The following is a 27438-nucleotide window of genomic DNA, read 5'->3' on the forward strand; positions in this document are numbered from 1 at the left end:
TGCAGAATTGGAAAGGTGCTGCCTGTGTTACTGGTAGAACTCTGAGGGCGCTCTCTGACAAACAAGGCTACAGTCTGGCCATTTTGCACTACCCGATTGTTCTCAATTCATGTGTACAAGATAATGGCACCCCAAATCTTTCTGAATATTATCAGCTTCAAATTAAGGAAGCATCCAACGTGAAGGGTACTGTATTTTGTGGCTTAAGTATTAATAGTATTGAAAACAGACTAAAACTTGCTGTTTGCACCTTCCCATGCTTGCCTACACCCCTTCAAGAAAGTTTTGTTCATACTGTTGCTTGTTTTTATGTGTGTGTCTGTTACTCCCATCTACCTTTTGGAGGTTTGTTTTGTTTTAACCTGTTGTGTTTCACTGGCTAACCCTTCTGTGTTTTGCTCTTAGTTGTGTTTTGCATGCCATAGAGCTGGAAGTCCCCGAATGCATGAAATGATCAAAATGTCCATTGCACAGCTCCTTGGGGCCCTGAGCTCTCGCATTTTTACCGATGCTTCTTCATCAATGGCTTTTCAAAAGGTACCTTGCCCAGCCATTTTAGAACACAGGCCTTACGTAAGATTGGAGCTCAGGTGGACAATACTGTTGCTCATTAGCTGACATGGGGAGGGAAGAAGGAGATATCAACCATGCTCTTTCCAGATAGTCAGCCTACCTCTAAGAATGGTATTTCATTCATAATTAATATTTCATATTAATTCAGGTGTCTAGAAAAAGACTTACAGCCCAAGAGAATGGTTTCAGCAGCACTGGAATGGTTTGGCCTCTGCGAGGAGTTGTACATGATTAACAGGCTTTAGGATTTTTTTTGTCCACTGGAGTTCAAGTGATAGCTGAATGATGGGCAGAGTTGGTCCAGGCCTTCTTTTAACTTACAAGACCATCTTCATCACTGACTGCTTGATCTCAAGCTAAATAAAATCCCTTATTTGTTTGGGGGGATCTTGGAGCCTTGAAAAAGGGCAACAAGAATGAGATATGCTGTCAATTTGGTCCCTTATACCCTTGCAGATGCATAAACTGTAACCTGTTCTAGTGTATTGTCAAAGGAGATAATCAGTCTCAGCTTGTCATTTGCATAGTGTTTCTAGCATGAAATAATGAGCGAGATATATATATATACACACACACGCACACACACACTTGAAAGGCTCTGGAATGCTATCTCTCAGTGTAGTTGGGGAAATAAGGGAAAATAAGACAAGAGCCATAATTAAGTAGCTTCCATGTGTGATGTCTTAGACCACTCACTTAAAATACAGTTTGTATCCAAGAAACTCAGCTATATTTTCTTCTGCTTGTGGCTTTATTGAAATGCTGAGATGTGAGGTCGCCCAAAGTGAGGAGATCAAAAGGGTCTTAGGAACATATCTGTATTGTTTTCCACTCCACTCTAACAAATCCAGAAGTGTGCCAGCAACATCTTCGTCTTAAATTTTATAGCCTTGAGCCCTCAGTGATAACTGCACAGGAGTTACAGTTATAGCAGCTTTTACAGGGACCAAGACCCCCAACAGAAAATCTGATCAAGGATAGAAACTGGATTTTGCAGAGTTCTGTCCCCAGGATCCTAGCTGCATTATGCTTTGGCAACTGATTGTATCACATCGACTAGAGGCAAAAGTCAAGCACAACTCGTCACAGCAGAGTGTCAAAAAACAGCGAGCAGCTGGGCATGGAGCTGGGAACTGAGTGATCCATCAGTGTTCTTTCATTGCTACCTGGGCTCCCGTGGGATCTCTGAGCTGAGGAGCCCTTTGGTTGACTGTCAGGGCTTAAAAGGCAATCATTTGTGTTATTTATGGTAAAACACTATTGTATTTTCTGTATTAGGCAAGGTCTTCAAAGGCTTTCAGATGTACTGCAGCATATGATAATGAATAGTGGAAGAAGTGGCGGATACCTATAGAACAGAAGCAACAACCTTAAAGAATTGGAGAGTACTTACATTGCAGATACAGACTTGCAGAGTCATAGTTACAAATAAGTGTCTAGAAATGAACAATCAAAGCAGCATTTAGGGAATTATCTACAGAGCAAGGCAAGTGCCAAAATCACCTGGCTTTGACACAAAGGAAAGGCTTGACCAATTTTGCCTTGCCATTCCTGCAGCTGTGAGGCTAACTGATGAATTGCAGGCTGCTCCTAGATGCTTACTGAGTTTTCCATATTGCCAAAAACTTCTAATGTGCTAATAAAGCAATATGGACTAGTAAGGACAGCTGACTATCTGTATGGAAGAGACCTTGGTATCCTCCTAAAATGTATTACTGGGAACTTAAAGTTCATATCTATGTACTGCTATCTTGTTTCCTCATCAGGTTTGCATTGAGACATATATATCTAGCTGTCACCAGCGGAGCATTAACACCGCTGTGCGGGCAACTCTCAGCCAAATGTTGAGTGACTTGACTTTACAGTTACGACAAAAGCAAGAAAATATGGTGAGCCTTCTGGCATCAACAAATGGTTCCATGTCCATGACTGCGTACCTTTTTGTTTCTCTGAATGCAATGTATTGTATGGCTTGTTGTGCCTTATGGCTTTTATTTGATACTTCCACAATTAATCCTGTTTAAAAGCTTTTCTGGGCTCTGACTCTGTGCCTGCCTCAGAGCAGTCTATTGGAAATGCAGCTCTCACATTGTCAGCTCTACTTGACTGATTATTTTTTTTTCCTCCTTCCATTAAACAAAAGAGGCTTTGTTCTGATGTCAGACTGCCTTGGCCTTTTCCTTTTCCGTTCTTTGTTTTGTTTGCTTGTTTTCCTAAGGTTCGTTGAAATCCTTTTGCCAAAAGTTTTTGCATGACAAATACATACATAAACAAAACAAATTCTCAACTAAGGTTAAGAATTGAGGTTTTTCTTTTACTTTTTTTGTAGAAGATAGTTTAAGCTTATGAAATTCTTTGCTTGGTTGTTATCAAAAAAATAAATTATATTTATTGCATTATTAAAATCTATGAGAGCTGTTTGGGTGAAATCCGAGCACATTGTCATCAAAACTGTAAATGTTCTGGGCACATGTGATATTACACTGACTTCTTACATTCATTCATGCTTCTTTGTATATTATCATATTATTGAAAAAGTACTATTTGTAAAAGTCAGATTCTATTTATTAGAAAATTTTAAGGACTGTAGTTGTACAGATTATTTTCCTAACATCTGTTTTGGGTTAAGATTATAAATTCTATTTTGGATTATTAGACTAGATTACGTTTATCATAATGAGCAACTGCAGGACAGAAATAATCGGTTTATTTAAACTTACCTTCTGTCTGTGCTAAGTAGGTTCATTTTACTAGCCAAAACACTTACTAAAAAAACTCCCCAAAAAACCCACCACCAAAAAAAACCCCACAACCCAAACTAAAAACAGTAGTTTTGACATTTCAGCTTGGGTCTGAAAGTTGAATTTTATTAGTTCTGTTCCTAGCTGAGGAGAAAGTATACGTGAAAGTATGAGAGCTGTATTTAGTTCCTGGCAGTTTGTTGTTGCTGCCTGAGAGGAGAATTTGGCTTGACCCCTTTGTGCACTGATAAGAAGAATCCCATACTACAGCTGAACCGAATGATGTAAAAGGCCGTTTCCATTTCCTGACGGACATTAATTGTGGTGGCACTGTAACATTAATGATGACGATGTGATAAACGCTCTAATACTCAATTGATTTTTGGTTTCTAAGCGATTTGTGAAATCTAGACTATGCTTTCTTCTCATTTATTTTCAATGTGACTTACATGCCTAGTTAGTATTGAGATTTTTTAGGTGTAGGAAATCCCTTAAGGACTTAGAAATCCTAGTTGAGCTCAATGAAATGTGAGTTCCTTCAATCTAAATGACTGTTAAAACAGATCTTAAGGATTTTTTGAAAATGTTATGCAAAAGCTTGACTTAAAAAAACCCCTAAGAAACAAAAAAACGAAAACAGATAGCAGACATGGATTTGTTTAGAAAGCTCTGCTGTTAAAGTATTGCTTTTACAGTGTTTTTCTACCACTTCCACTGATTACACCACCTTTGTCTTTCCTCAACAGACAATTGAAAACCATGACGCCTTGCAGAAATCCAAGACTCAAGGTATTTGTACCGCTTTTTTAGTGAGTTCTTCCAATCCAGCTTTTTTATTCTTCGCTTTCATCAGCACAGTACTGTTTGATGTCACAAGAATTGCATCTTCAGGATTTCTTACCTTCTCCGTAGCTTGACGTTACCTGTGGTAAGAACTGAGACAGCCCTGTTAGTTCCTGGTGTTTTCAGTTGTGTCTTCATTTGGACCATGGTAACAGCATTGCACTCAACATAGTAATAAATTATAATTTCCAGGTTTTAACTTCTGTAATTAAGGAGTGTGCTCTGGAGAAAGTTTTAGTAAGTGGCTTTACTTCCTAAATTGAAACAGATTCATAGAGTAGGACATGGAATCTGGAAATGACCATGTTATTGTATTTCAGGACAGAGATGTGGTTTGTATAGCAGCACCTTTTGAAAGTGCATCACTAGCAAAGGTGTGTTCACACTTGCCAAATGATTATTTTACAAGAGAATTCTTTCTACTCCTATTCTGGGTTAATTTCCACCATCTTCCCTGATTGGTAAAAATAATCCCTGCTTTTGATCTTCTCATTGGATTTCGGCAGAACTTGTGTTGATGGAAGCTAAAATCTTTGAAGTGCAGAAGCATCTCCTTGTAAGATCAGGACCTGATCAGACATCAGAAGCTGTGTAGCAGAGACAAACTACAGGGAGAGATGCAGAAATTTTAGCTGCCATGTAGAAGTACTGAAGCCAGTCCCTTTTTTTTTTTGTTATTTATGTACTTATTTCATTATCTGAATTGGAGTTCAGCTAATGTTCTGTAAATGCATGTAAGCAATCAATGGTCTCTCAGGGTCTAATGCTACTGCTTTTTCACTGTATGGACGTCACTTTCCAATCTAGGACTTTTCCTACTGCATCTTCTCTATGAATTTTGGCAACCCTGCTCATTGTTTAGAAGCTCCGACCAACTCTGCAAGTCTATGCGGTGAATTGAGGTTGTAATCCAGATGCACATATGTAATGCCTCTGATCTTTGTCCTTTTTGGAGGTACTTCAGCTGAGTCTCTTTGTGATGATGTTGTATCTGTCCTCACTGTGCTCTGTGAGAAGCTCCAGGCTGTCATAAAGTGAGTTATTTCAGTTTATAATTTGAATTCGTTACCTGGAGGTTGAGAGTGTCACTGATACATGTGATTGTACTGTTGTAGTTCTGGGATTATGGAGCAAAACTGTGCTTAATTTAAGTGTTTGTTAGAAGAAGTGTTGTTCATGATGCATTAACTTAATCATCACTTCAGATGAGAAGCTAATTCACCTATTCTGCGCACTGTTCATCTTTAAAGAGCTTCCAGTAAATCTAATCTATAAGTAACTCCCATACAGCAGCAGAATACTTGTCAAAGGAGAAGTTTTATTTTCTGGTTTGGAAGCAAGCATTGTAGAGAGAACAACAATTACAGGAGACCTGGAAAAACCTAACAGAAACGTTTAATATGCAGAATGAATTAATATGTCCTTCTTAGAAAGGCAGCATTTACCCAATTGAAAAAAATTGCGTTACCCAAAGCATTCCTTAAATTTAGGAATACCTACTTGAAATGCATGAGCGTGACTTTTAAAATGCATTTACTATGGGCAGTAATAGGTTGTTACACTGCATTAAAATACTAGAGTCTCTTGTTGGCCAGTACTGTAGCAATAAATACTCATTAGTTAAAAATTACTTCCTGTGGCATTCTAGCATAGCTTGACTAACGGTCTATTAAGAAATGAACCAAAAAATGCTTTAAGTGTTGTAGAGGTGACAAACCAACCAAAAGCAATGCAAACATTATACAGCAGTTATTTAAAAAATAGAAGTGTAGCAAGCTGGAAATGCTTCAAAGGTTTAAAGGAAAAACAAGTTCTTACTTGATGACATTGTTTCTGTATCAGTAAAATAATATTTAACTTGCTACTACTGCCAGTTGCAAATCACCTGAGTGGTAGCGAAAAAGCCAGTCTGAAACTATTTTAGTGTGTTATGTAGTAGTAGTTCTGTAGCATAATGTTGTCCCTTTGGTTGGACTGTATGGCTCTGAAAGTAACCTGTGATGAACTTGGGGAAACGGGAGAAATGCAAAAAAAGCCTCCATCGGTACTTCCTTTTATATACTCTACCATTTTCAGCAAGACTATGGCTTAGGAGCTACCAGAGCTGAAGACAGCACAGACATCTTTGTGTGCAGTTCTTCTATAGACTTTCCTCCTGTGCGTGTCTCTAATTACAGCAAGATTTGAATGGGAAGAGTGCCTTACGTAGCATTATTTAATTGGCGTCACCATTTGGGAAAACAAAAGCATGTTTCTGAATCTTCTAAAGAAACATTTATTTTTTTGTTGTGTGCATAGTTACAGGACAATAAGAAGAGATTTTCAAAAGTGTGTATTTAACAACAGCAAACCAGCTGAAAGATTAATTCTTTGTATCACACTTTGCCCACATGTGAAGCTATAAACCGCTATCATCTGATAAGTATTGTCCATCAAATGAGAATTACTTTGAATTACTGGTTATGAAATATGAAAACTAAACTACCTGACAGGATCTCCCAAAATCACTGAAAGTCTTAAAAAATTATCTGGAATCCCAGCTCCTGGTAGAACTGTGCTGAATTAGAAGAGATCGAGGCATGCTGTAGATAAAGTACAATAAGAAATTCAGAGGACTTAAATTATGGCTCAGTGAGTATTTTTACTTCATGCTTGTAATTATGTACCTAGACTGTTAGGGTCTCTAATTATGAGCAAAGCATAGTAAAGAATTCATACTGAATCTGAGGAAAACAAATTTAATTAGGATGACTTGTTAAAGAACTAACTCAATGAATGAAAAGCCATCATTTCTTTCAAGGCCAATTTTGGTGTCTCCTTCAAAACGCTTTGCTGGCAGCAACTTAAATTTCTTGCCTCCAGGTCAGAGAACTGAGGTTTCAGTATGCTATACTGCCTGTTCTAATTTCTTAGTGTGAAGATTACTTTAATTCCTCCTTCTAAATTTCAAGCTTATTAGAATTTGGTTTTGAGGGATGCACAGCTATGACTGATGAGGAAGAGTTTGGGGAGGTGAATTTTTTTCTTGGGACCACTGGTGACTTTGGTGACTTTGGGATTTGTTGCAGCAGTAATATGTACTACGCTGAGGCATCCACGATTGCAATATTTGTTTCTTACCTGCAGGAAAACAAATTGGTAGCGAGAGGCATCAGAGCAATCGAGTGAAGGGATGCCCTGTGCATGCCCATGCAAATGTCAACTGCAAGATGTTGATGATGTGCATTAAGACGCGTTGTAAGAAAAGCTGTCAGGAAAGAAGGCAATTGTATCTGGAATGTGTGCAGGTTTCTGGATAGGTGTGGACTGTTGTGAGGAAAAGGCTATCACCTCTAAAATACATAACCAGCCAGCAGTTTTAAACCCTCTATAGCACAGAGTTAGAAACCTAGCTTCAAGCCTCAGGATTCACAATTTTCTGCATGGCATGTGAAACAGGTACTATTGTACTTGGATAAAAATTCATCTATGTGAACAAAAAGAATTAAGGCAGTGGCAGAAGAGCAGACATTTCTTATTCCTTAATTTCAGTTAAGATAAATCCATTCTTTACAGATTCCTTTACCTACCATCATACATCAGAAAATACATTCCTCCAGCTCTCATCTGGACCAAAAAAGAATGATTAAATCCTAGTCTTACGAATGAAAACCCAAATGTGAGTGCAGCTGGAATAGGGAGCTCCTTTCATAAGGCAGACCTCAGCCTTGCTTCTCTCCTGAATCCTGCAGCTAATTCTGAGAGTAGGTACAAGCACATTGTACATTACAAGTGAATCAATTCCAGGTGTCTACAGGATCTTTCACATTCTTTTTCATGAAGTTCACTTTGTGTTTATGGTTTTGACAGAGTAACTGGCAAGGCCCTGAAAGGTAGCCATGTCATCAAGTTACTTTCAGCCTGTAGACATTGACTTTTGACCATTGTGGCTGTCACAAAGAAAAGAGGAAAAAACAACCAGAGAGCAGCCTAAATGCCCTTCAAATTGCCTGAAGAAACTATCCAATAGTCAAAAATCTTCTGGTTGTCTCCTTTCCTCTGTTTAAGGGTTCCTTCCTCCTCAAGTTTTTAGATAGAGTTTGAATAACTATTTGTTTTCATTTTCTTCTTTTTTCACATAATTTTTTTTTTTAATTCCTCACTCTGAGATTTGATGAATTAAATCTACTTTCTATTACTTACATGAAGTAGCAGATCACCACGTGTGATCAGTACAAAATAAATGGGGTGATAAACGCGATCACACCGTTGTAAATCCATAGGACGAAGCAAAATAAATCACTGCTGTAAATTGTGGTATAGTTTTCAAGTGAACTAATGTAGTTATTTTAGAAAATAAAATAATCTTTCTTTTAATGTGACACAAATGGCATCTTTTCTCTTTGCCAGTGACAATCGGCAGCTTCAGCTGCTTTACTTGGAGTGCATCCTCTCCATGTTAAACAGCTTCTCTCCCAGCATGCACCAGCACAAAGGATTCACTGATCTAATATGGTGAGTACATCTGAAGACTAATGCAAATATTCGGTTTGTAAGTATAAAAGGACCTTCTAGCCCCAGCCATGCAAACAAACCTGCAATAAATCTCCACATGGGAGCAGAGCTTGCTGTTAGCCTACTATCAGTTCATTCTGTGCCTCATACAACATTGGTTAGGACCTCATGTCCAGCTAGCACATTAAAACCCTGTAGTGAATTGTCACTGTAATGAAGTCTAATGTATTTAGCCAGAACAGAAAATCTCTTACACTTTCTGCAATAGTTTGGATTTTTGTGTGGCATTAAATACACAAATATTCTGCTTACCATAGAAGAGTGCTGTAGAGATTCTTAATGGTCTGATGCAGTAGTGCAGGAAGATAAGCAAAATTAATGTCAGATGGTGTGCTGGTGACCAGAAATGCTTATGACCTACACTGTATAAGAGCTGAGGCTAAATCCTCTTCACGGTGCTTCCACTTTATCAAGAAATCCTCTCTTTAATACACTTCACCAGAAAGCTTTGATGTCTTTAGTGTTCATATCTACCTCTAAATTGTTTGATACCATCACCTCGGAGCACCTGAAATAACCGTTTTCCCTCCTTTTGTTTGCAATAGTGGGTTTTTTTTAATAGCATATGGATAATTGAGTCATAGTGATAAAGCAAGAATGTAACTAATATGCAGTTCCTTGCAGTCCATGCCAATCCTGTGACCTTGGTGAGTATTTGTGTTAAGAAAAGATGCATGGGACTGTTAATGGCAAATGTGTTTCTTGTGCTTTTACCCTATATTTTTGAAACGGAAGTGTTTGACTTGGGCCCAATTCTAAGGATGCAACATGTAGAGGCACCCATGACTTCCCTTGTTGTCCCAGGAAAATCAGTGGCTGCTGGACTGAGAGGTCTTCAGGTTCATAACACTTGGCAGTGTTGCACAGAGACCCTATGCTGAGGCCTCTGGGATCTCTAATGTAAGAGCAGAATTCTCTCTTTCATGGCAAACCCATTTCAGAAGTTTCTGCCCTTGAATTTCACCCAATCCTTTCTTCATGCTTATGTGACTGACTGTGGGGCCATTCTATAAGCAAGGTCCCTGAAATTATCTCAGTTAAAAGAAAACACTTCCTGTTTTATTTAAATTTTACATAATTTTGATGATCCAGTTTACACTGCAAATCTACAGGTGTTTGTATTTGTAGCTGTGTATCGTGAGGGCAAGCCATCAGGTGCAGGACTTCTTAACCTGGATTGCTGCTAAAGAATACGCATGCTCCAGCTACATGCTTAAGCTGAAGTGGGAAAAAAAACCCCACAACTCGGAAGACATGAAACAGTTTAAACTGCAAACATAATTTTGAATATATAGCAGTATAAGTGCACATTAATCCATTAGCTCTTTAGTGAAGTTTTGAACCAAACTGATAGTTGTCTTTGTTCTTTAAGGACCTGTTTGCTACATGCATACAACTTTCTCTCTGGCTGGCACTTTTTAGTCAGTTCTCAACAGAAGATAAAGAAGGGACCAGACAGGGAAGATTTAGCTCTGTGTTCTTCTGACAGTGTTATCTGTAGTTTGATATTTTGATGGGACTAAGATGTGTGGGGAATATGTTGCTGTTGCAACCTGTGGTTATGCCTGCTTCGAGGCAGGCACATTTCGTAAGCAATATGCCTGATTGGAGAACGAAATGGAATAAGCAGACTCAAAGGCATTATCTGATGTCTGATTAAAAGCTGTTTTTCATTCTGTGACTTCAGGAAGCCGAGCTGTTTTAGTAAGCACATTAAGAAAAACAATGTTCTGGACTGCATAAAAATCTTGAGAAAATAAGATGCACTTACCTATGAGGATGTGTTACTCTATGCTGAATCATTATTTGTCATTGAGTGCTTGCTCTATGTGCCAGCTTGACCTTCTGAGGCATGTAGGTGAAAATCAAGTTTGGGACTGTATTCTCATGCAGCACTTGGCTTTTTAAATTAGGGTCTTGCAGACTGAAGTAAAATGTCGAGTGCATGGGTGCAAAGCTGAAATAACAGCTAATGGAGGAAAGTGCTGAGTTGGTTTTGGCTCTGGTTCCACAGAAGAGTGATCTACTGGTGTGAAATCACTTAACTTGAATGTTCATGCAGAAAGACAGTTGAAAGAAGGATGGTGGTTTTAGTGTATAGTGGCATATGAGGAGTAACTGCACACTTTGAGTTACTAATAGAGGGCTTTAATTATGTTCTCAAAAGCCAGCAAAATGGAAGCTCACAACTAGGGGTGCTTACTAAAATAGATGCATGTGCAGTTCAATGATGGAAAATCAGACCTTCTAGTTAACATAGATTGGGTTTTGTCTGGTCAGGTTTTTTTAAAGGTCCCAAGCTGGATTGAAGAAGAAACAGTTGGCAATAGAAACCTAGAATTTCTACCTTGCGACAGGTTGCAGCCAATGAAAGAGGCAGGCAAGCTATCCTGTAAAGGGTAGCACTGTGCAACAACATGAACTTGCAAAATCAGTACCATGTTTATAAAGCACACAAAATTATTTCCATATGTACTAGCATGCCTGATGCTTGGGAGACGAAAAAAGCCTGGCGTAATTTGTTATTCTATCTAACCACTGCTGTCGACTGATCATTAAAACAAGAGTGTGTATCTCATTTAACTGTGGGCTATTTTCAATCTGTTCCTCTGAGATTATTTTTTTTCATTTACCATCTGCTGCTTTCTCTTTTTCTCAGGAAGCAACTGTGCCCAGCCCTAGTAGTAATCCTGGGAAATCCAATCCATGACAAAACTATCACCTCTGCCCACAGCAGCATCTGCCTTGAGGCTGACTCACCTTCCTCAGGGGTCTCTGATCATGGCCGGGGTTCAGGTTGTTCCTCCACAGCACCTGCCCTTAGTGGGCCCGTTGCACGGACCATATATTATATTGCAGCAGAACTGGTTCGACTGGTGGGGTCAGTGGAATCCATGAAGCCTGTGCTGCAGTCTCTCTATCACCGGATATTGCTTTACCCACCACCTCAGCACCGAGTGGAAGCCATCAAAATTATGAAAGAGGTAGGATAATCACATGTGCAAATCCAGGCATGTAAAGCAAAATGTTTATTTGACAGTAAATATTGCTGATAGGTGCATACCAGTTCATTCCATACTATAGCACTAGGGATGTTGAAATTGCCCTTTCTGAGCACAGCTGTTACATCAAAGCCATTCTGACAAATATTTTTAGTTTTACGAAGTCGTAGTAGCTATATTTGTCTCCATAAGGCAAGCTGCTATGGCAACTCATCAGTGTTCATGCTGTGGTACTGCGTGGAACAGATCTTATCACTGAGTCATGACTGCTCTTTTGGGTGAGATACAGGATAGCAATCCAGTTCTGAACTTCTTTGGCATCTTTCCCCACTCTTTCCTCTTGCTAGAAGGAGACATTCATTCTCACAGTGTAGTAGTATTCTAGGCATTAACGTGAGTATATACTTTGATTACCTGCCAGTTTTTTGAAATACAGTTTCCTTGAGCTTTATTAGAGTAGCCACAAGGAAGCTGCCAATGGCTTAAGTGGCCATGTCAAGACCAGTCCATTCTGGCCTCTTGCCCAGTGCCTCTGACAGCACTAGAACTGGAGCATTATTAGACTTCTTTGAGCAGCAGCTGAAATCATGGGCTCTTCCATTTTGCATGTGCAGCTTTCTTCTTGTGTTGTGAAACACAAGGCAACTTACATAATTTGTAGGAACAGTGGTATCCTTTAGATGATTTTTGTTCTAGCTTGTGCATACCTCAGCTGTTCTGTGCCTGAAGGTCTGTCCTAACACCACACAGCCACCCACTGGGTTGTTGTCTGAACTGACAGTCACCCGGGTACCTGTCTTCCTCTTATTTTAAACAATAGCAAGACGACAATTGAAGTTTTAGGAAAAGCTCAGTCTAATGTTGTTTCCTGCAGGACATATATGTTGCCTCTTTCTGCTTATCAATATGTGCTTGTTTGTAAAGCCTTCTCCTTGCATTTCCTGGTGGGCATTAACAGGACACCACCCAGCAGGTTGAGTCAGGAGGAATCATTTTGTCTATCTTCGCATGACTCTCTAATTTTGTAACTGGGTGACTGAAGAGAAAGGCCCACTTTGGTATATAATATAGTGCAAGATACTTGCTCTATATTTAGGCATAAAGATTGTCTTGTGTGCAGTATCAGTTGAAACATGTTCAGTGAAAAATGTAAAGCACTGGGGAACATCCTATATGTGATACACGTTGAATATTCTGCTCTTCTTTATCTGCTTTTCTGCTTTTAAAAAGAGGAAAGCTAGCTTTAATAAGAACATCAGCATGCTATTTTCCGTTGCTGTGAGAAATCAGGGCTTTGATAGAACTATGACTCATTTACTTCATTTAAATAATGCTTAGATAATCCTCTAGTAACTTCTGTTTCCTTTCCTTTCAGATACTTGGCAGTCCTCGGCGGCTTTGTGATTTGGCAGGGCCCTGCTCTTCTGAGTCAGAATCCAGGAAGAGGTCTATTTCTAAAAGGAAGTCCCACCTGGATCTTCTCAAGCTGTACGCTTTGTTTCTTCCTTCAGCCTCTGGTCTCTTAAACCTGTGCACCCAGAACACTTAAACAGTCCTGTCTTCAGAAGTATACCCAAATATCAGCCATTGTATCTCCCTGGTTGAATAATCTGTGAAAATGGAAGAGCGGTAAAAGCTTGTACTAGTTTGTCATCAGTCTGGGCCTGTTTGTAAAGGCATAGATAATTACCTTGTGGAGTTTGCCAAAATACACAAATATGTTGGTTTACAGATGGAAATTCTTGGGTTTGGGTCCCTAACCTTGCAATGAAATAACCGTGTCCTTAGTTAGAGGTACATTTCCAAGGTGAAGTCAAAGGAGGTAAACAAAAATTCAAACATTGTCAGATTGAGCAAGAAGGGTTCTCAGTTCTTATAAAGATCATATAGAATCATAAAGTCATTTAGGTTGGAGAAGACCTTTAAAATTGAGTCCAGCCATTAACCTAGCACTGCCAAGTCCACCACTAAACTGTGACCCTGAGCACCACATCTACACATCTTTTAAATACGTTCAGGGATGGTGACTTAACCACATTCCTGGGCAGGCTGTTCCAATGCTTGACAACCCTTTTGGTGAAGAAATTTTTCCTAATATCCAATCTAAACCTCCCCTGATGCAACTTGAGGCCGTTTCCTCTTGTCTTACCACTTGTTACTTGGGAGAAGAGACCAACACCCACTCACTACAACCTCCTTTCAGGTAGTTGTAGAGCGTGATAAGGTCTCCCCTCAGCCTCCTTTTCTCCAGACTGAACAACCCCAGTTACCTCAGCTGCTCCTCGTAAGACTTGTTCTCTACACCCTTCACCAGCTTCATTGCCCTTCTTTGGACATGTTCAAGCATCTCAGTGTCTTTCTTTTAGTGAGGGGCCCAAAACTGAACACAGTATTTGAGGTGCGGCCTCACCAGTGCTGAGTGCAGGGGAAAGATACCTTCCCTACTCCTGTTGGCCACACTATTTCTGATACAGGACAGGATGCTGTTGGCCTTCTTGGCTACCTGGGCACACTGCTGGCTCATGTTCAGCCATCTGTCAACCAACAATGGCTTTCCAGCCATTCTTCCCCAAGCCTGTAGTGTTGCTTGTTGTGACCCAAGTCGCTTGTTGTGACCGAAGTGCAGGACCCAGCCTTGTTGAACCTCATACAGTTGGCCTTGGCACATCAATCCAGTCTGCCAGATCCTTGGTGATGACACCACTTCCTTGGTGTCATCTGCAAACTTATTGAGGGAGCACTCGATCCCCTCGTCGAGATCACTGATAAAGATATTAAACAGAACTGGCCTTAATACTGAGCCCTGGGGAGCACCACTTGTGACCAGCCACCAACTGGATTTAACTCCATTCACCACTGCTCTTTGGGCCTGGCCAGCCAGGCAGTTTTTTACACAGCGAAGTGTACACCTATCCAAGTCATGAGCAGCCAGTTTCTCCAGGAGAATGCTGTGGGAAATAGTATCAAAGGCTTTACTAAAGGCTAGGTAGACAATATCCACAGCCTTTCTCTCATCCACTAGGCAGGTCACCTTGTCATAGAATGAGATCAGGTTAGTCAAGCAGGACCTGCCTTTCATAAACCCATGCTGACTGGGTCTGATCACCTGGTTGTCCTGTATGTGCTGTGTGAGACTCAAGACAATCTGCTCCATAACCTTCCCTGGCACCAAGGTCGGACTGTCAGGCCTGTAATTCCCCATATCCTCCTTCTGGCCCTTCCTGTAGATGGGTGTCACATTTGCTAACCTCCAGTCAACAGGGACCTCCCTGGTTAGCCAGGACTGCCGATAGATGATGGGAAGTGGCTTGCTGAGCACTTCTGTCAGCTCCCTCAGTACCCTTGGGTGGATCCCATCCAGCCTCATAGACTTGTGTGTAGCAGGTTGCTAATCACTTCCCCTTGGATAATGGGGGCTTCATTCTGCTCCCTGTTTTCCACCTCAGGAGCCTGGCTACCTGGAGAACAACTGGTCTTACTATTAAAGACTGAGGCAAAGAAGGCTTTAAGGACCTCAGCCTTTTCCTCATCCTTTGTCACTATGTTTCCGTCCTGCATCCAGTAAAGGATGGAGATTCTCCTTAGCCCTCATTTTGTTGCTAATGCATTTATAGAAATATTTTTAATTTTCTTTCTGGCAGTAGCCAGATTAAGTTCTAGCTGAGCTTTGGCCCTTCTAATTTTCTCCCTGCATAACTTCACGACATCCTTGTAGTCTTCCTGAGTTGCCTGCCCCTTCTTCTAAAGGTCATAAACTCTCCTTTTTTTCCTGAGTTCCAGCCAAAGCTCTCTGTTCAGCCACGCTGGTCATCTTCCCTGCCAGCTCATCTTTTGGCACATTGTGTCATATAAAAAAGATAATTTTCAGGACACAGATGGCTTTAAATTTAGCTTCAATTGGGTGTTGAGGGGTTTTTTTTTTTCAGTGTAAGTGTTTGTCTGTAAGGGAAAACATGTTGTGCATGCTGGTACAAATGCACAGTAACTGTTTCCTTTGTTGGCACTCCCTTTACAGAATAGCCATGTCCACATGGAAGAGTTAATAATATGTTCTAATTCTAGTTATCTTTTTCACAAGAATTTTTACAGGATAATTTCACTTTTTTTTCCTGCTTATGGAGGGATGGTGTTGGATTATAGTGACATATGCTCACTATATGTGCTGCATCACTTAAATAAACTCTTTTTATTGTAGTATCATGGATGGGATGACAGAAGCGTGCATCAAAGGTGGTATTGAAGCATGTTATGCTTCAGTGTCCTGCGTCTTTGCCCTGCTTGGATCATTAGATGAGCTGAGCCAAGGGAGGGGTCTTAGTGAAGAGCAGATCCAGCTGCTGCTCCGGCGCTTAGAAGAACTGAAGGATGGGACCGAGACGAGCAGGGACTCCATGGAGATCAATGATGCCGACTTTAGATGGCAGAGGCGCATCCTGTCCTCAGAAAATCCTGCTTGGGAATCAGGAAATGAGAAGAGTCCTGATATTAGCATTAGTGTTACCACAGACACTGGTCAGACCACTTTGGAAGGGGATATGGGACAGACAACTCCAGAGGATAATCCAGAAAGTCAAAAAAACTCATTGCCATCTCCAGCTGGACACGAAAGCAAAGAGATTCATTATAGAGAACCAGAGTCAGAAACCATCGACCAGCCAGATGTTGTTCAGAGAAGCCACACCATAGTCTATCCAGATATAACTAACTTCTTATCAGTTGATTGCAAGACCCGGTCCTATGGATCTAGATACAGTGAAAGCAACTTCAGTGTAGATGACCAGGACCTTTCTAGGACTGAATTTGATTCATGTGATCAGTATTCCATGGCAGCAGAGAAGGACTCGGGCAGGTCAGATGTCTCAGACATAGGCTCTGACAACTGCTCCCTGGCTGATGAGGAGCAGACACCACGGGATTGTCCAGGTCACAGGTCCTTACGTACTGCTGCTCTCTCTCTGAAGTTGCTGAAAAACCAAGAAGCAGACCAGCACAGTGCACGGCTGTTTATCCAGTCACTTGAAGCTCTTCTACCTCGGCTTATAGCTCTTCCCAGCATAGAGGAGGTGGATGGAGCACTGCAGAGCTTTTCTTCAACCTTCTGCTCAGGTTTGCAAGCAAATAGTTATTGTCTAACCAGGCACATTGTGACAGCACTGTACACAGATTCTCTTGTAGGATTTCGTCTTCAGAGAACATACCCAGAATAAGGAGGTTTCTGCTTTGTAAAGCACATTCCTCCACAGCAGCACACTTCATTTAGGGCACAGCAAATTGAATATGCAGGCACTGATTGAAAGGGAGGTCAATCCATTGACTCTTAACAGGTTCTGGATTACATCCTCAATTAAGAAATCGAATTTTCTGTAGTAAGATACCTCTTCACAGGTTTGTGAAGATGTGTTGAGAAGATTTGCACATGCTGTCATTAAAGTGAGGCTGGGGTTGCTCCTTAGCATGAAAGGGGTGTGGGGAGGACCATCACCTGTTTTGAAAGAGATTTAAGTAGCTTAGTACATCACTGCATTACTATTAGTAATGTCAGCCTTGCAAAGAAGGTGATAAAAATTCCACAGCAGTAAGCTCTTGAAAGGATAAGAAAAGAGGAACAATTCTCTTCACTTTTGTTTTTCTTAATACTGCTGTCTATCATGACAGGAAATGGAAAGATCACAGCCCAGACCAAATGAAAAATAGTTAAAGTTTTATCTCACCTTTTAAGAGATTAAATACCCACAGTTCTTTCAGGGTTAGAACCTCTGGGATCTTGGCTTGGTCAATCAAACAAAAAACCACCATGCAAAGGCTAGTTTGTTCTGTTGATAGTATATTTAAAATGTGTATAAATATATATATATTTTTAGAAGGGTTTCTTTTTCCTGACAGTGTCCAAAGTGAAAATGTTTGTAAAATGTATTTCTCTGTTTCTTTAATTTAATTCACCACAATTGCCTTTCCTATTGCTCCTCTCCTAATCATTGCTTCATTCATTTGTGCTCTGTCACACACATTAAACTCAGAGAGAGTCAAAAGGCATGCCTTCCATCATCACAGAAGATATGAAGCTGGGTGAATAAGATGATATTCCTGATATCCTGTTTAAATGCTGCCCAAATAAGCCCTAACTCAGGAAGATGGTAGATGACATTTTTAAGAAACGTTGGCCATGTTATATCACAGAAAGGAGATATTTTAAGGGGGACATTAATAATAATCACATTCCTAATTGAGGTGCTCAAAAGCATCCTTTCTGGCACAAGGGATTTCTTTTTCCTGAAAACGAGTGATCATGAGGTTATACCAAATACCAAGACTAGACCTCTAGCTCAGACTTCTGTGTACCTCTTCTCTCGTGCTTGAATGAGTATATCACTTTTCTCTTTTGTCTGTCAAATCACTTTAGAACATTTTAAAGCATTGGAAGAGGTAGACCTAGCAGACTTATGGATTTTAAGGCTAAACATGACTTTTGTTGTCATTCCTTATGACTAATACAGTGAGAAAGATGGAAGAATATCTCTCGATTTCTGCATTAAGTCTGTAATTTCTGGTTTGTACATCTCACCTAGACTTGGACTTAGACTGTTGAGTTGAGAAAGATCTTTCACTTTCCTAAGAAAGCCACCCCCCCATGTCTAAATCTATACTTAAATATGTACACCATGGTTCCAGTCTGATTTAGTGAAGTATTTTTAGAAGATGCCACTCAGTAAGGAACCATGGAAAAATAGAGTAGCAAGTTACTGTACTAAAATAGCTTGGAAGAGGTATTCTGGCATTTTCACAGAGCTGTGGCTGTTAAGAGTTGTAATTTTTTGCTGTCACAAGATATGTGCAGTTCATGTTTCACTTGGACACCTTGAATGAGACTCAATCCAGCTGAAACAGTCCCTTAACTTGTACCTCAGATCTTAAGCAAAAGTCCATAAATCCTTCTGAGGTGAGGACTTGCGTTCCTGTATAAGTGAGAGAGGCATGAGTTTGAAGACCTGTACAGAGAGAGACTTACTAAAGTTGAAACATGTCTGTGCATAGGAACTCCCCCTGGAGCTCTTCCAAGACACCCACCATCTGATCCACCTCTATAGGCAATGTTGGAGTCCTTACTTCAGGACTCCTTCCTTAGCACCAACAATTCAAGGCAAATTAGGTGATTAAGAGGAACTGGTCGTACTCCTTGTATGTACAACATCTATTCATGTATAATTCCTGAAGAATACGTTAGGAAATTTGAGTATTGGTTGAGATTCGAGTTGAAAAGAGACAGGTGCAGTTCTGAGACCAGCCAGTACAGAAGCAGTATTTTTATATTTCTGAGAGACCTTATTTAACTGCTTTCTTTCATTTTTCAAATTTTTTTACACTTTTGGGGAAAAATACATTAGCTACAATTTAATAGTCTTTCGTACAAGCTAGGTCTTTACATAGTATTGTAATATTATGTTTTCATAGGATTAAAAAGCAATGAAAGGAGGTAGGAATTTGAGGCACTAGCATGGGAGTATAAGCATGGAAAAAGTGAAGTCAGCTAAGCAGAGTTATAGTGAAATTAAGATTTGGAAGTCAGTTGGTTAAAAGCCTTCTTAATCTACAGTTGTCATCTTTCCTCAGAGAGTTCCTCCTTGTCGCTAGATAAAACCAATGCCAAAAAAATCCTTAATGACACTGGAGTGTGATATCTGTCTTAAAAAATATGGAATTATCTAAAAATTCTCAACATTATCTTGACTTGCACAAAACATTAAATTTGCATTTTTTCAGGACCTCCTTTTACCTGACCAACTTAAATGAACTGTTGTCTCTGTTAAGATGGTGTGCTAACCTCATTGTTTATTATAGCTGGCAGATTTTTATAATGAAAGTTGATGATCGGTATTCTCTTAATTCGGATGTAACTATTCTCATGAAGTGCAGTGTGAAGGCATTCGTTCTAAAGATTGTGTGCCACTGTGAGAATAATCATAGCAAACATTTTTAGCATCTCTTTTCAGTTTTGATTCCATATCTTTTAGCAGCAACATTGTTATGTTGTTAAGCATCATTGCAAGTTTATGCATCAGCTAATCTTCTGCTTTTGAGATCTCAGCATTTCTCAAATGCAGTTGTTTATTTTCCCATATTTTGGAAAAAATTCAGGACATATTTTTTCCAAACACCTTTGGGTGCTCAAATCTATAACCACTATCTAGTAGCTATTTTTATGTGCAGTTAATACACCTTCTTTTTTAATGGTAGTCTTTTGTAGGAGGTTGCACATTTAAAAAATATTTTAATGTAAAATAAAGTGGGCTTTTTTCTTTTACATACCACTCTGCCTTGAGGTTTTTATTACTCTAGCAGATTCTAGTCCCCGAGGTACATATTTAAGAGAGATAAGGTATCAACTCAATGTATTCTAGCTACATCAATATCATGATCCTCCATCCAACAAAGTGTTAATATGCATCTTTGCCTTCAGTGATGGAGTCACTGGAGCTAACTCACAGGCGACTTTCAAGCACATAGTTTTCATGCTAGGTAAAGATTCTTTGTTAACGTTCGCCAGGAGAAATCTACCCCAAGCACACGGCAACCCATGTGGATATGGTGGGTGGCCAGCCCTCTCACCCCTTTCTTCCACAAAGGTTGCTCCCTTGAACAGCTATTCATTTTTTAGACCCACCCTGGAACAGTTACTCTCTTTCTAAATCCGCCCTCAAACAGTTACCCACCTTATCCACGCCCCCAAAGTGACGACAGTGGAAAGTCCGAGAAGGCAGCAGCACAGAGCTTGCAAACCCTCACGAGGCAAGAAAAACATTTGCTTCTTTTCTGTGTGTGGATTTTTTTTTTTTTATGTTAATGGTTTGTTGTATTTTGTCTAAGAGGAGTCATGAGCTTTATGGTGGGAGGAATATATCCACAATAAACCACTGCAACAGTTAACGAATGACACAGATTTGCTTCATCATGTAACTAACGTTGGAAGCTGGTTTTTTTGTTTCATTTCAAATGTTCCTCTAGGATAAAGCTTACTCCTTAATATTCCTTAATTGACATTATATGGATGGATTTCACACCTGATGTGAAAAACATGAAATATTGTGGGTCATGTGGGGAGGGTCTAATATTTCTGGTTTTTTTCATGGCTCAAACTACAGATCACGGGGTATTCAATTAGGTATTGCTCATACTTGACTTATGCTTTTCTACCAGTAGGTCACCTAACTCAGAGGAAAATGTATGTGCTATCCATCCTACATGGGAGGAAGGGATTGTGCCACTGGGCATGGTTGTAGGCTATTGTTTCATAAAAATAGTGTTTTCAGGAGTACTGAGCGCTTACAGGTGGCTTATGCATCTGACAGAGCTGCAAGTGCTCGGCTACCTAGAAAGCAGGTCTTGTGTGAACTAAACAGGGCTTGGAGTTGTAATGAGTTCCAGCCAGCTTGGCCCCAGATATTTGTCCACATACCTCTAGGCCATGGAGAGAATGATAATTAGAGCCTCATCCTGCAAGGTGCCAAACACTCCAGTCCCCATCCAACAACTCACTCACCCAGAGCAGATTTACTCGGGGATTAAAAGGGCTGTCACCCTCATCAGCACCATTTGGTGCAATGTATGCTCAGTTAAGTACACAGGCTTTGCCTCTGCCCTCTCCCACCTCACCTTTCCAGTTAGCGTTGTAGATGTATGCTGCCTTTTGCTCTGTACCTGGCAGTCATCCCAGTGAATGCTCGTGCTCCCCGTGTACTTTAAATTTAGCATGTTGCTTTGCTGGACTGTGACTGGAGTGGTCAGTTTGCCTTGCAGCACTGCATTCTAGATGGACTACTTATTTTTCTATTCCCTATTCTAGTACATTTAGTAGAGTAATTTCTACTGATGATTCATTAACTATTCTAGCAATCTGTTGCTGCTGAAATGCTAGGGTTAGTTTCTGATTTTTTTTTTTTCCAGGCAAAAACTGTGTAAAATGTGAGAGCTCACATGGTGTTTTTGTTAGGTATGATGCACTCACCAGGATTTGAGGGAAACCTAAATTTCAGCTTCCAAACTCTGATGAATGCAGACAGTCTCTACATGGTCTCACATTACACTCTGCTGCTCAACCTAAAATTGGCCAACTCTGATTTCTACAGGAAGAAGCCTGCCCAAGCCCCTGTGTTGCTGGTGAGTTGGGGAATATGGGAAAACTGTTAAAAAAAAAAAAATTTGTTTTGCTTCCTTTCACATAAAACAGCTCACACATAAAGCCTTCAGGCAGCTTGCTAAGTGGAGAAATAATAATTGCAAATGAAGCGTTCTCCAAGTTGCTTATGAATCTTGCATGATAAATGTCATGCATCTGAATTACGCAGCTTCTCTAATTCGGGGAGGAATGAATGCTGCTTACTGATTATCATTAAAGTAGCAATCATTTTGATGGACGCTTTATCTTCAGAACAGATCTTCATTAACATCATGTGATGCAGCAAGCATTGTTTGTGTATGTTATCAAGGAACATACCTTCATCTTGCAACTACTTTTGAGCATAATGACAAATTTCTTGCTTAATACTTGATTTGTATTTATGCAGGTGAAGACATGAGAAGCTAGAGTGAAAAATAATTAGGTTTTAGTAATATGAACTGATGATTTTTTTGGCACCTGGGATTCCTCAGCTTCTTGGGCTTTTTAAAAATTGTTTTGAAGGCTGCAGGAGTTACAAAACTTGAATGTGTTTTTCAACTGAGTTGCCCAAGAAAAGTAATTTCAGAGTTTTTCTGAAAAAAAAAAATCAGTGACATATGGAACAAAAAAATCAAAAACAAATCTGTCAAAATGTGCTATTATTGCTCAGCTCCCCATGTAAGAGAATTTATATTCTTGAAGACCTCAAAACCAAGTGGGTTTTAACATCATCATCAGTTCTGGTATGTTCTTCAGCAAGCTGTGAGAGCAAATCTGTGACTCAGAACCTTCTCTAGGGGCAGTACTGTGCACAGCAGGCCTGAGCATGACCGAAATACTGTTGAAAATAGTTCAGATATCTAATTGGTTCTCAGTTCATCTGTGGTGACTGTTCAGTGCAGAAGGGCCTGATTGCTGGGCAGGCAGCATTAGATGCCACAACTTCTTGCGGAAATAGTGAGAGATCAGCATGTCCCATTGTCACTGTACAAGAGCTGCCATTATGATTTGCATCTTGCATGAGCTACAATAATGCTCCTTGTTCATGTCATTCTCCACCATAGGGATACATTGTGATCCTTGGCTAATTCTTATTTTTGCATAACTTCATTTCTAGTCCTGCATTCTTCAGGAGTATATCTAGGAGCTGAGGGTCATGCTGTAGGGCTTATTGTTGTCTTACGTCTGTCTTTTATGGTTCTCTGCAGAAGGAGTTCATGAAGCAGGTCCAATCCAGTGGAGTGTTGATGGTATTTTCCCAGGCCTGGGTTGAAGAACTGTACCACCAGGTACTAGAAAGGAACATGCTGGGGGAAGCTGGATACTGGGGAAGCCCTGAAGAGCACAGCCTTCCGCTTATCACCATGCTGACCGGTCAGTACTATGTTAATGGTGGCAAGGCTAACTTCCAAACCCATGTCTAAAACAGGCTACAATAACATGCTGCTTCATTGCATTACATACAAAACAGCATATCGTCATGCAACATGTGGTGTTTCACAAAATTACCAGTAGAGAAGGAATCAGACTTAAGTGTGGTAAGTACTTAAGGGTTTGTTTTGGATCAGACAGAAAGCTTTTGAAGCATCGCTTTAAAAACAAACTGTCCCTGGGAGACAGGGAGAGTAGGTTTGTTCACCGAACCAAAACATCTCTTAATTCTGTCAGCTTCAGTTCTGGTAGACTTTGTACTTGTTAATGCTAAGTGGTAAGGCTGCTGTTTTCTTGATGTCATAGCAAAACCATTTCAGTGTGCCTCTGGTGCAGTACAAATATCAATAGTGGTGTCTGATCCTGGGAGCCTTCCACAGATTGGGCTCCTCTTGGTTGAGATTTGTGCTGTGCCAGGGATATGCCAAATGGCACTAGAGAGAAGCTGAAAACCTGGAGCACCTCTAACAAATGTTTAAAAAAAACCCTTTAGCTTCCTTTGAAGGAACAAAAATCAAATGGTATCAGCTGAAAGGCAGCAGGATGTCTATGATATCATATTGATATTAAATGCACTGTCTGCTGGAATGTGTATGCTGTATGATTACAAAGGGGTAATAAAAACAGTGTATGCAGGGAGAATGCTGGCTTCAGCAGAGCCATTAGCTGGTAATCAAAGGGCACTGCTCTGAAAGTTTTTTGCTGATTGTATTGAGCTCAGTGTTGCTTTTAGCTATTGAGCTAGGAAGCTGAAAGAAACACTTTGGAAAAACAACAGCCATGAATTATGTGGAGAAGAGACAGAGAGAGGCTGCTAGAAAGGAAATCAACCTGACATGCCTAATGTTAAACTCTCTGTGAGAAACCGGTCTGTTGTGTTCGAGAAAGGGTTGTATTTCTTTTGTTGAGATTGAACCTACATGGGTCTACTAAAAATCACATTTAAGATGTAGGATCCCAGTGCATCTTGAGGACTCAGACTAAGGTCTGGGAACATCTAGATACAGGATTTAGCAAGATTTGAAAGGTTATACTAAGAAATGTGGAGATTTAATGGTGTGAGAAGGTCTGAACTGTAAGAAATACCATTAAAACTTTGCCAAGAGTTCTGTTGACTGTGTAATGTCGGGGGGGTGGGGTGTGTGCTTTTGAGAGTGCGATATTTTCCCTCTTCAAGAAAACATTTGTTATACGGGGCAAAGTGTAAGATGCCATAGCTCATGTTTATGTCAAGACTTCACAAGGCTGCCAGAAAAGAGCAACTAAAAAGCATACCTGAGAAGTCAGGAGTGCTGGTATGTACTTGAACAAAGAGCCAGTAGGAGATGCTTTTCTTATACCATCTGTGTGTCAAATAGTAATCTTCTGTTTTTTAATGTTCTGGCAGACATCGATGGCTTGGGAAGTAGTGCAATTGGTGGCCAATTGATGGCATCTGCTTCAGCTCAGTCTCCTCTTTCCCAAAACCGGAAGACAGATGATTCTGTTGTTGCAGGTATTAAGACTGTATTTATAAGCACAAGTGTAGCTACCAGCAGTGGGTTGTTATAAACCATAAACGTATTCAGATAAATTGTGGTTTAGAACAATTTAAGAGTTGAAAGAAGTATATCAGTATGTCCTACATGTGAATTGGTAGTCCAGCATGCAGAGGACTAGTATGACTTAGTTTTTTACCGCTGATGATAAAGCTGCTGTTGTGTCATGTTCCAGTAGTAGTAGTAATGCATTTCTCACTCCAGGAGTTGCTTTTGCCCGATACCTTTTAATTGGCTGTTGGAAGAACTTGATTGACACTTTGTCCACACCACTGACTGGCCGCATGGCAGGCAGCTCCAAGGGGCTGGCCTTCATCTTGGGAGCAGAAGGAGCCAAGGAGCAGAACCAAAAGGAAAAGGACTCCATCTGCGTGAGCCTGGATGGACTGAGGAGGGCAGCCCGGCTGAGCTGTGCTCTAGGTACTGCTGCATGTGGGATATTATGACAAACTCATAAAACAGGATGGTAACTTTCCACAAAGGAATTTGGGAGAGAGAAAAGCAGCATCCCGTTCCAGTCTTGGATAGAACCTGGACTGTAGGACTCCCCATAGAGCCCACCTGCCCTACAGCATAGACATGTCCGGCCAACTTCCCTTGGCACAGCCTGTTGTTGAGATTGCATTGGATTGGGGAGGAAATGCTGGTTAAACAGTGTGTTATTGCTTTCCAGGAGTTGCTGCTAACTGTGCATCTGCTCTTGCCCAAATGGCTGCTGCCTCCTGTGTCCAAGAAGAGAAAGAGGAAAAAGAAATCCAAGAGCCCAGTGATACTATAGCTCAAGGTAACTATGTGATTAATATGTCTACCTTACCTCATATTGCCTGCTAAGATGCAACTGGAAAGTACTTTGCTACACATAGAAGAAGGACAGAGGGGAATGCTGCTGCTGTGCACCACTCAATTGTAGGCATATGGGATGTATGTCTAGAGGCTTCAGTACATGTCTTGCTGTCTTAGGTTCTTAACATTATATCACACTAATTATGTTTTATGTGGAACTGAAATCAGTGGAGCAACAGATAAGCCGACAGTATTTTTGAAATTTGCACTTCTTAAGCCTTGTGATACTACTACAACCAGCAGGAATCAGAGAAACAATATTTTTTTTAATGTGTCGGGTGGTAATATAAGGTGAGTTTTCATCCCTTTCCTTGTCTTTTGTATGTATCCTTGGTTGTCTTTTGTCATCATCAGATATTTAAAACTGTTTCTGAATCATGTTAAATGAAGCTGTAATAAAAAAAATTACATACATATAATAGGTAAAAAGTTCAGCAACTTCATACCACTACTCCAAACCCAGCGGAAGTCAGTAAAGTCAATTGCTGTCTCCAGTGGTTGGTTGGAGAAGCACGTAAAATGTGTTTATGACATCTGATTTCTAATGGCAAGAAGTTCATAACAAAACACAGCATTGCACAAATGACTTAAATTTGATGTCTCAGTAGAGAAAACAAAACTGAATAGGCCTGAGCACAAACTAGCTTTTGACCACTCTGCTAGATATGACTGAGGCAAGTTGGACAGGCCACAATGAAGTGAAGAAGAGGCAGTAGCGGTGGCCAGAGGCCAACAGATCTGTTCTATGAAAGCTTGCAAAGCTTCAACATTTGTTTCCATTCCTATGCAGCACGAAAACTAAGCTTTTCAGAGATTCTCAGGAAAAAGAATGAGGTTCAAATGCTTATAGTTCAGATCAGGATTAGTTATGCTTTGACAACAGTATCCATTAACAAAAGCTCTTTGATGAAACTTTTGTATGGAAATAGGTGTGAAATCCAAACACTCTTTTTTTTCCATAGCAAAGGAGATTTTGGTAATAATAAACAAATATCCAGCCAGCTCCAAAGAGAAACATGTAGTATCACTGACAATCTACATCTGTTCTGTGGGCAACAAGATGTGAGTTTGAGGGTGGAGGGTGTCAATCTGGCACTGATTTTTTTTCATGCATATAAGACTAACCAAAAGGGATTTTAATTTTAAAACTACCTCATGTTTATTAGGAAGAAATGGGTTTCTCTGATTTGTTTTTTTGTCTAAAATCCACATTCTTTCATAGCTTTCAGACTGCTTACCTTTGCCATCAGCCTATATACAAACCAGTGTTTGCTTAAAAGCTAGAGAAGCTAATGGGGTTTTTTTATTATTTTTCATGCTGCAGTGAAACAGAAAGTGGAGCAGAAACTGGAGCAGATGGGAAAAGTGCAGGGAGTCTGCCTGCACACTGCTCATGTTCTGTGTATGGATGCAGTCCTTAATGTGGGCCTGGAGATGGGAAGTCACAATCAGGACTGTTGGCCTCATGTGTTCAGGTACTCACCAGCTTTCCCAAAAAAACCAGAATTTATACCATGTTGCCTGACAGTAACAGACTGAGAAAAAGGACTTTACACGCTCTGGGAGTGTTCTGTATAAACAGTGTCAGAGTGACTTAACTGCCAGTATCTGTAAGAGAAAAGATGGTGCCGTTTCCCACCACTATTCAGGGACAAAAATCAACGCTTAGAAACGTCAAAGTTACCAGAAGACTGTGGCAGACCCAGGAACCTAAATGGGCTTTTTGGGCACCTCCACTAAACTATTTGCTATCTAGGCAC

At 40.3% G+C, this 27438-nt stretch overlaps 1 protein-coding gene across 1 annotated transcript in view; it reads left to right on the forward strand.

The window, feature by feature from the left end:
- ARFGEF3 (ARFGEF family member 3) overlaps positions 1–27438 on the forward strand; it is a gene marked incomplete at both ends in the record, with an annotated part of 93926 nt that overhangs the window by 41899 nt on the left and 24589 nt on the right. Inside the window, 15 exons of the mRNA XM_081998395.1 lie at positions 406–537; positions 2340–2462; positions 4061–4103; positions 5113–5191; positions 8547–8651; positions 11371–11695; positions 13089–13201; positions 15909–16819; positions 20414–20497; positions 21699–21865; positions 23075–23240; positions 24685–24792; positions 25040–25255; positions 25509–25619; positions 27003–27153. Coding sequence (XP_081854521.1) covers positions 406–537; positions 2340–2462; positions 4061–4103; positions 5113–5191; positions 8547–8651; positions 11371–11695; positions 13089–13201; positions 15909–16819; positions 20414–20497; positions 21699–21865; positions 23075–23240; positions 24685–24792; positions 25040–25255; positions 25509–25619; positions 27003–27153 — 2834 coding nt within the window. The remainder of the gene's footprint in view (positions 1–405; positions 538–2339; positions 2463–4060; positions 4104–5112; positions 5192–8546; positions 8652–11370; positions 11696–13088; positions 13202–15908; positions 16820–20413; positions 20498–21698; positions 21866–23074; positions 23241–24684; positions 24793–25039; positions 25256–25508; positions 25620–27002; positions 27154–27438) is intronic.

This window comes from Phaethon aethereus (assembly GCF_964289735.1).
Source record: "Phaethon aethereus genome assembly, chromosome: 3".
Lineage (NCBI taxonomy): Eukaryota > Metazoa > Chordata > Aves > Phaethontiformes > Phaethontidae > Phaethon > Phaethon aethereus.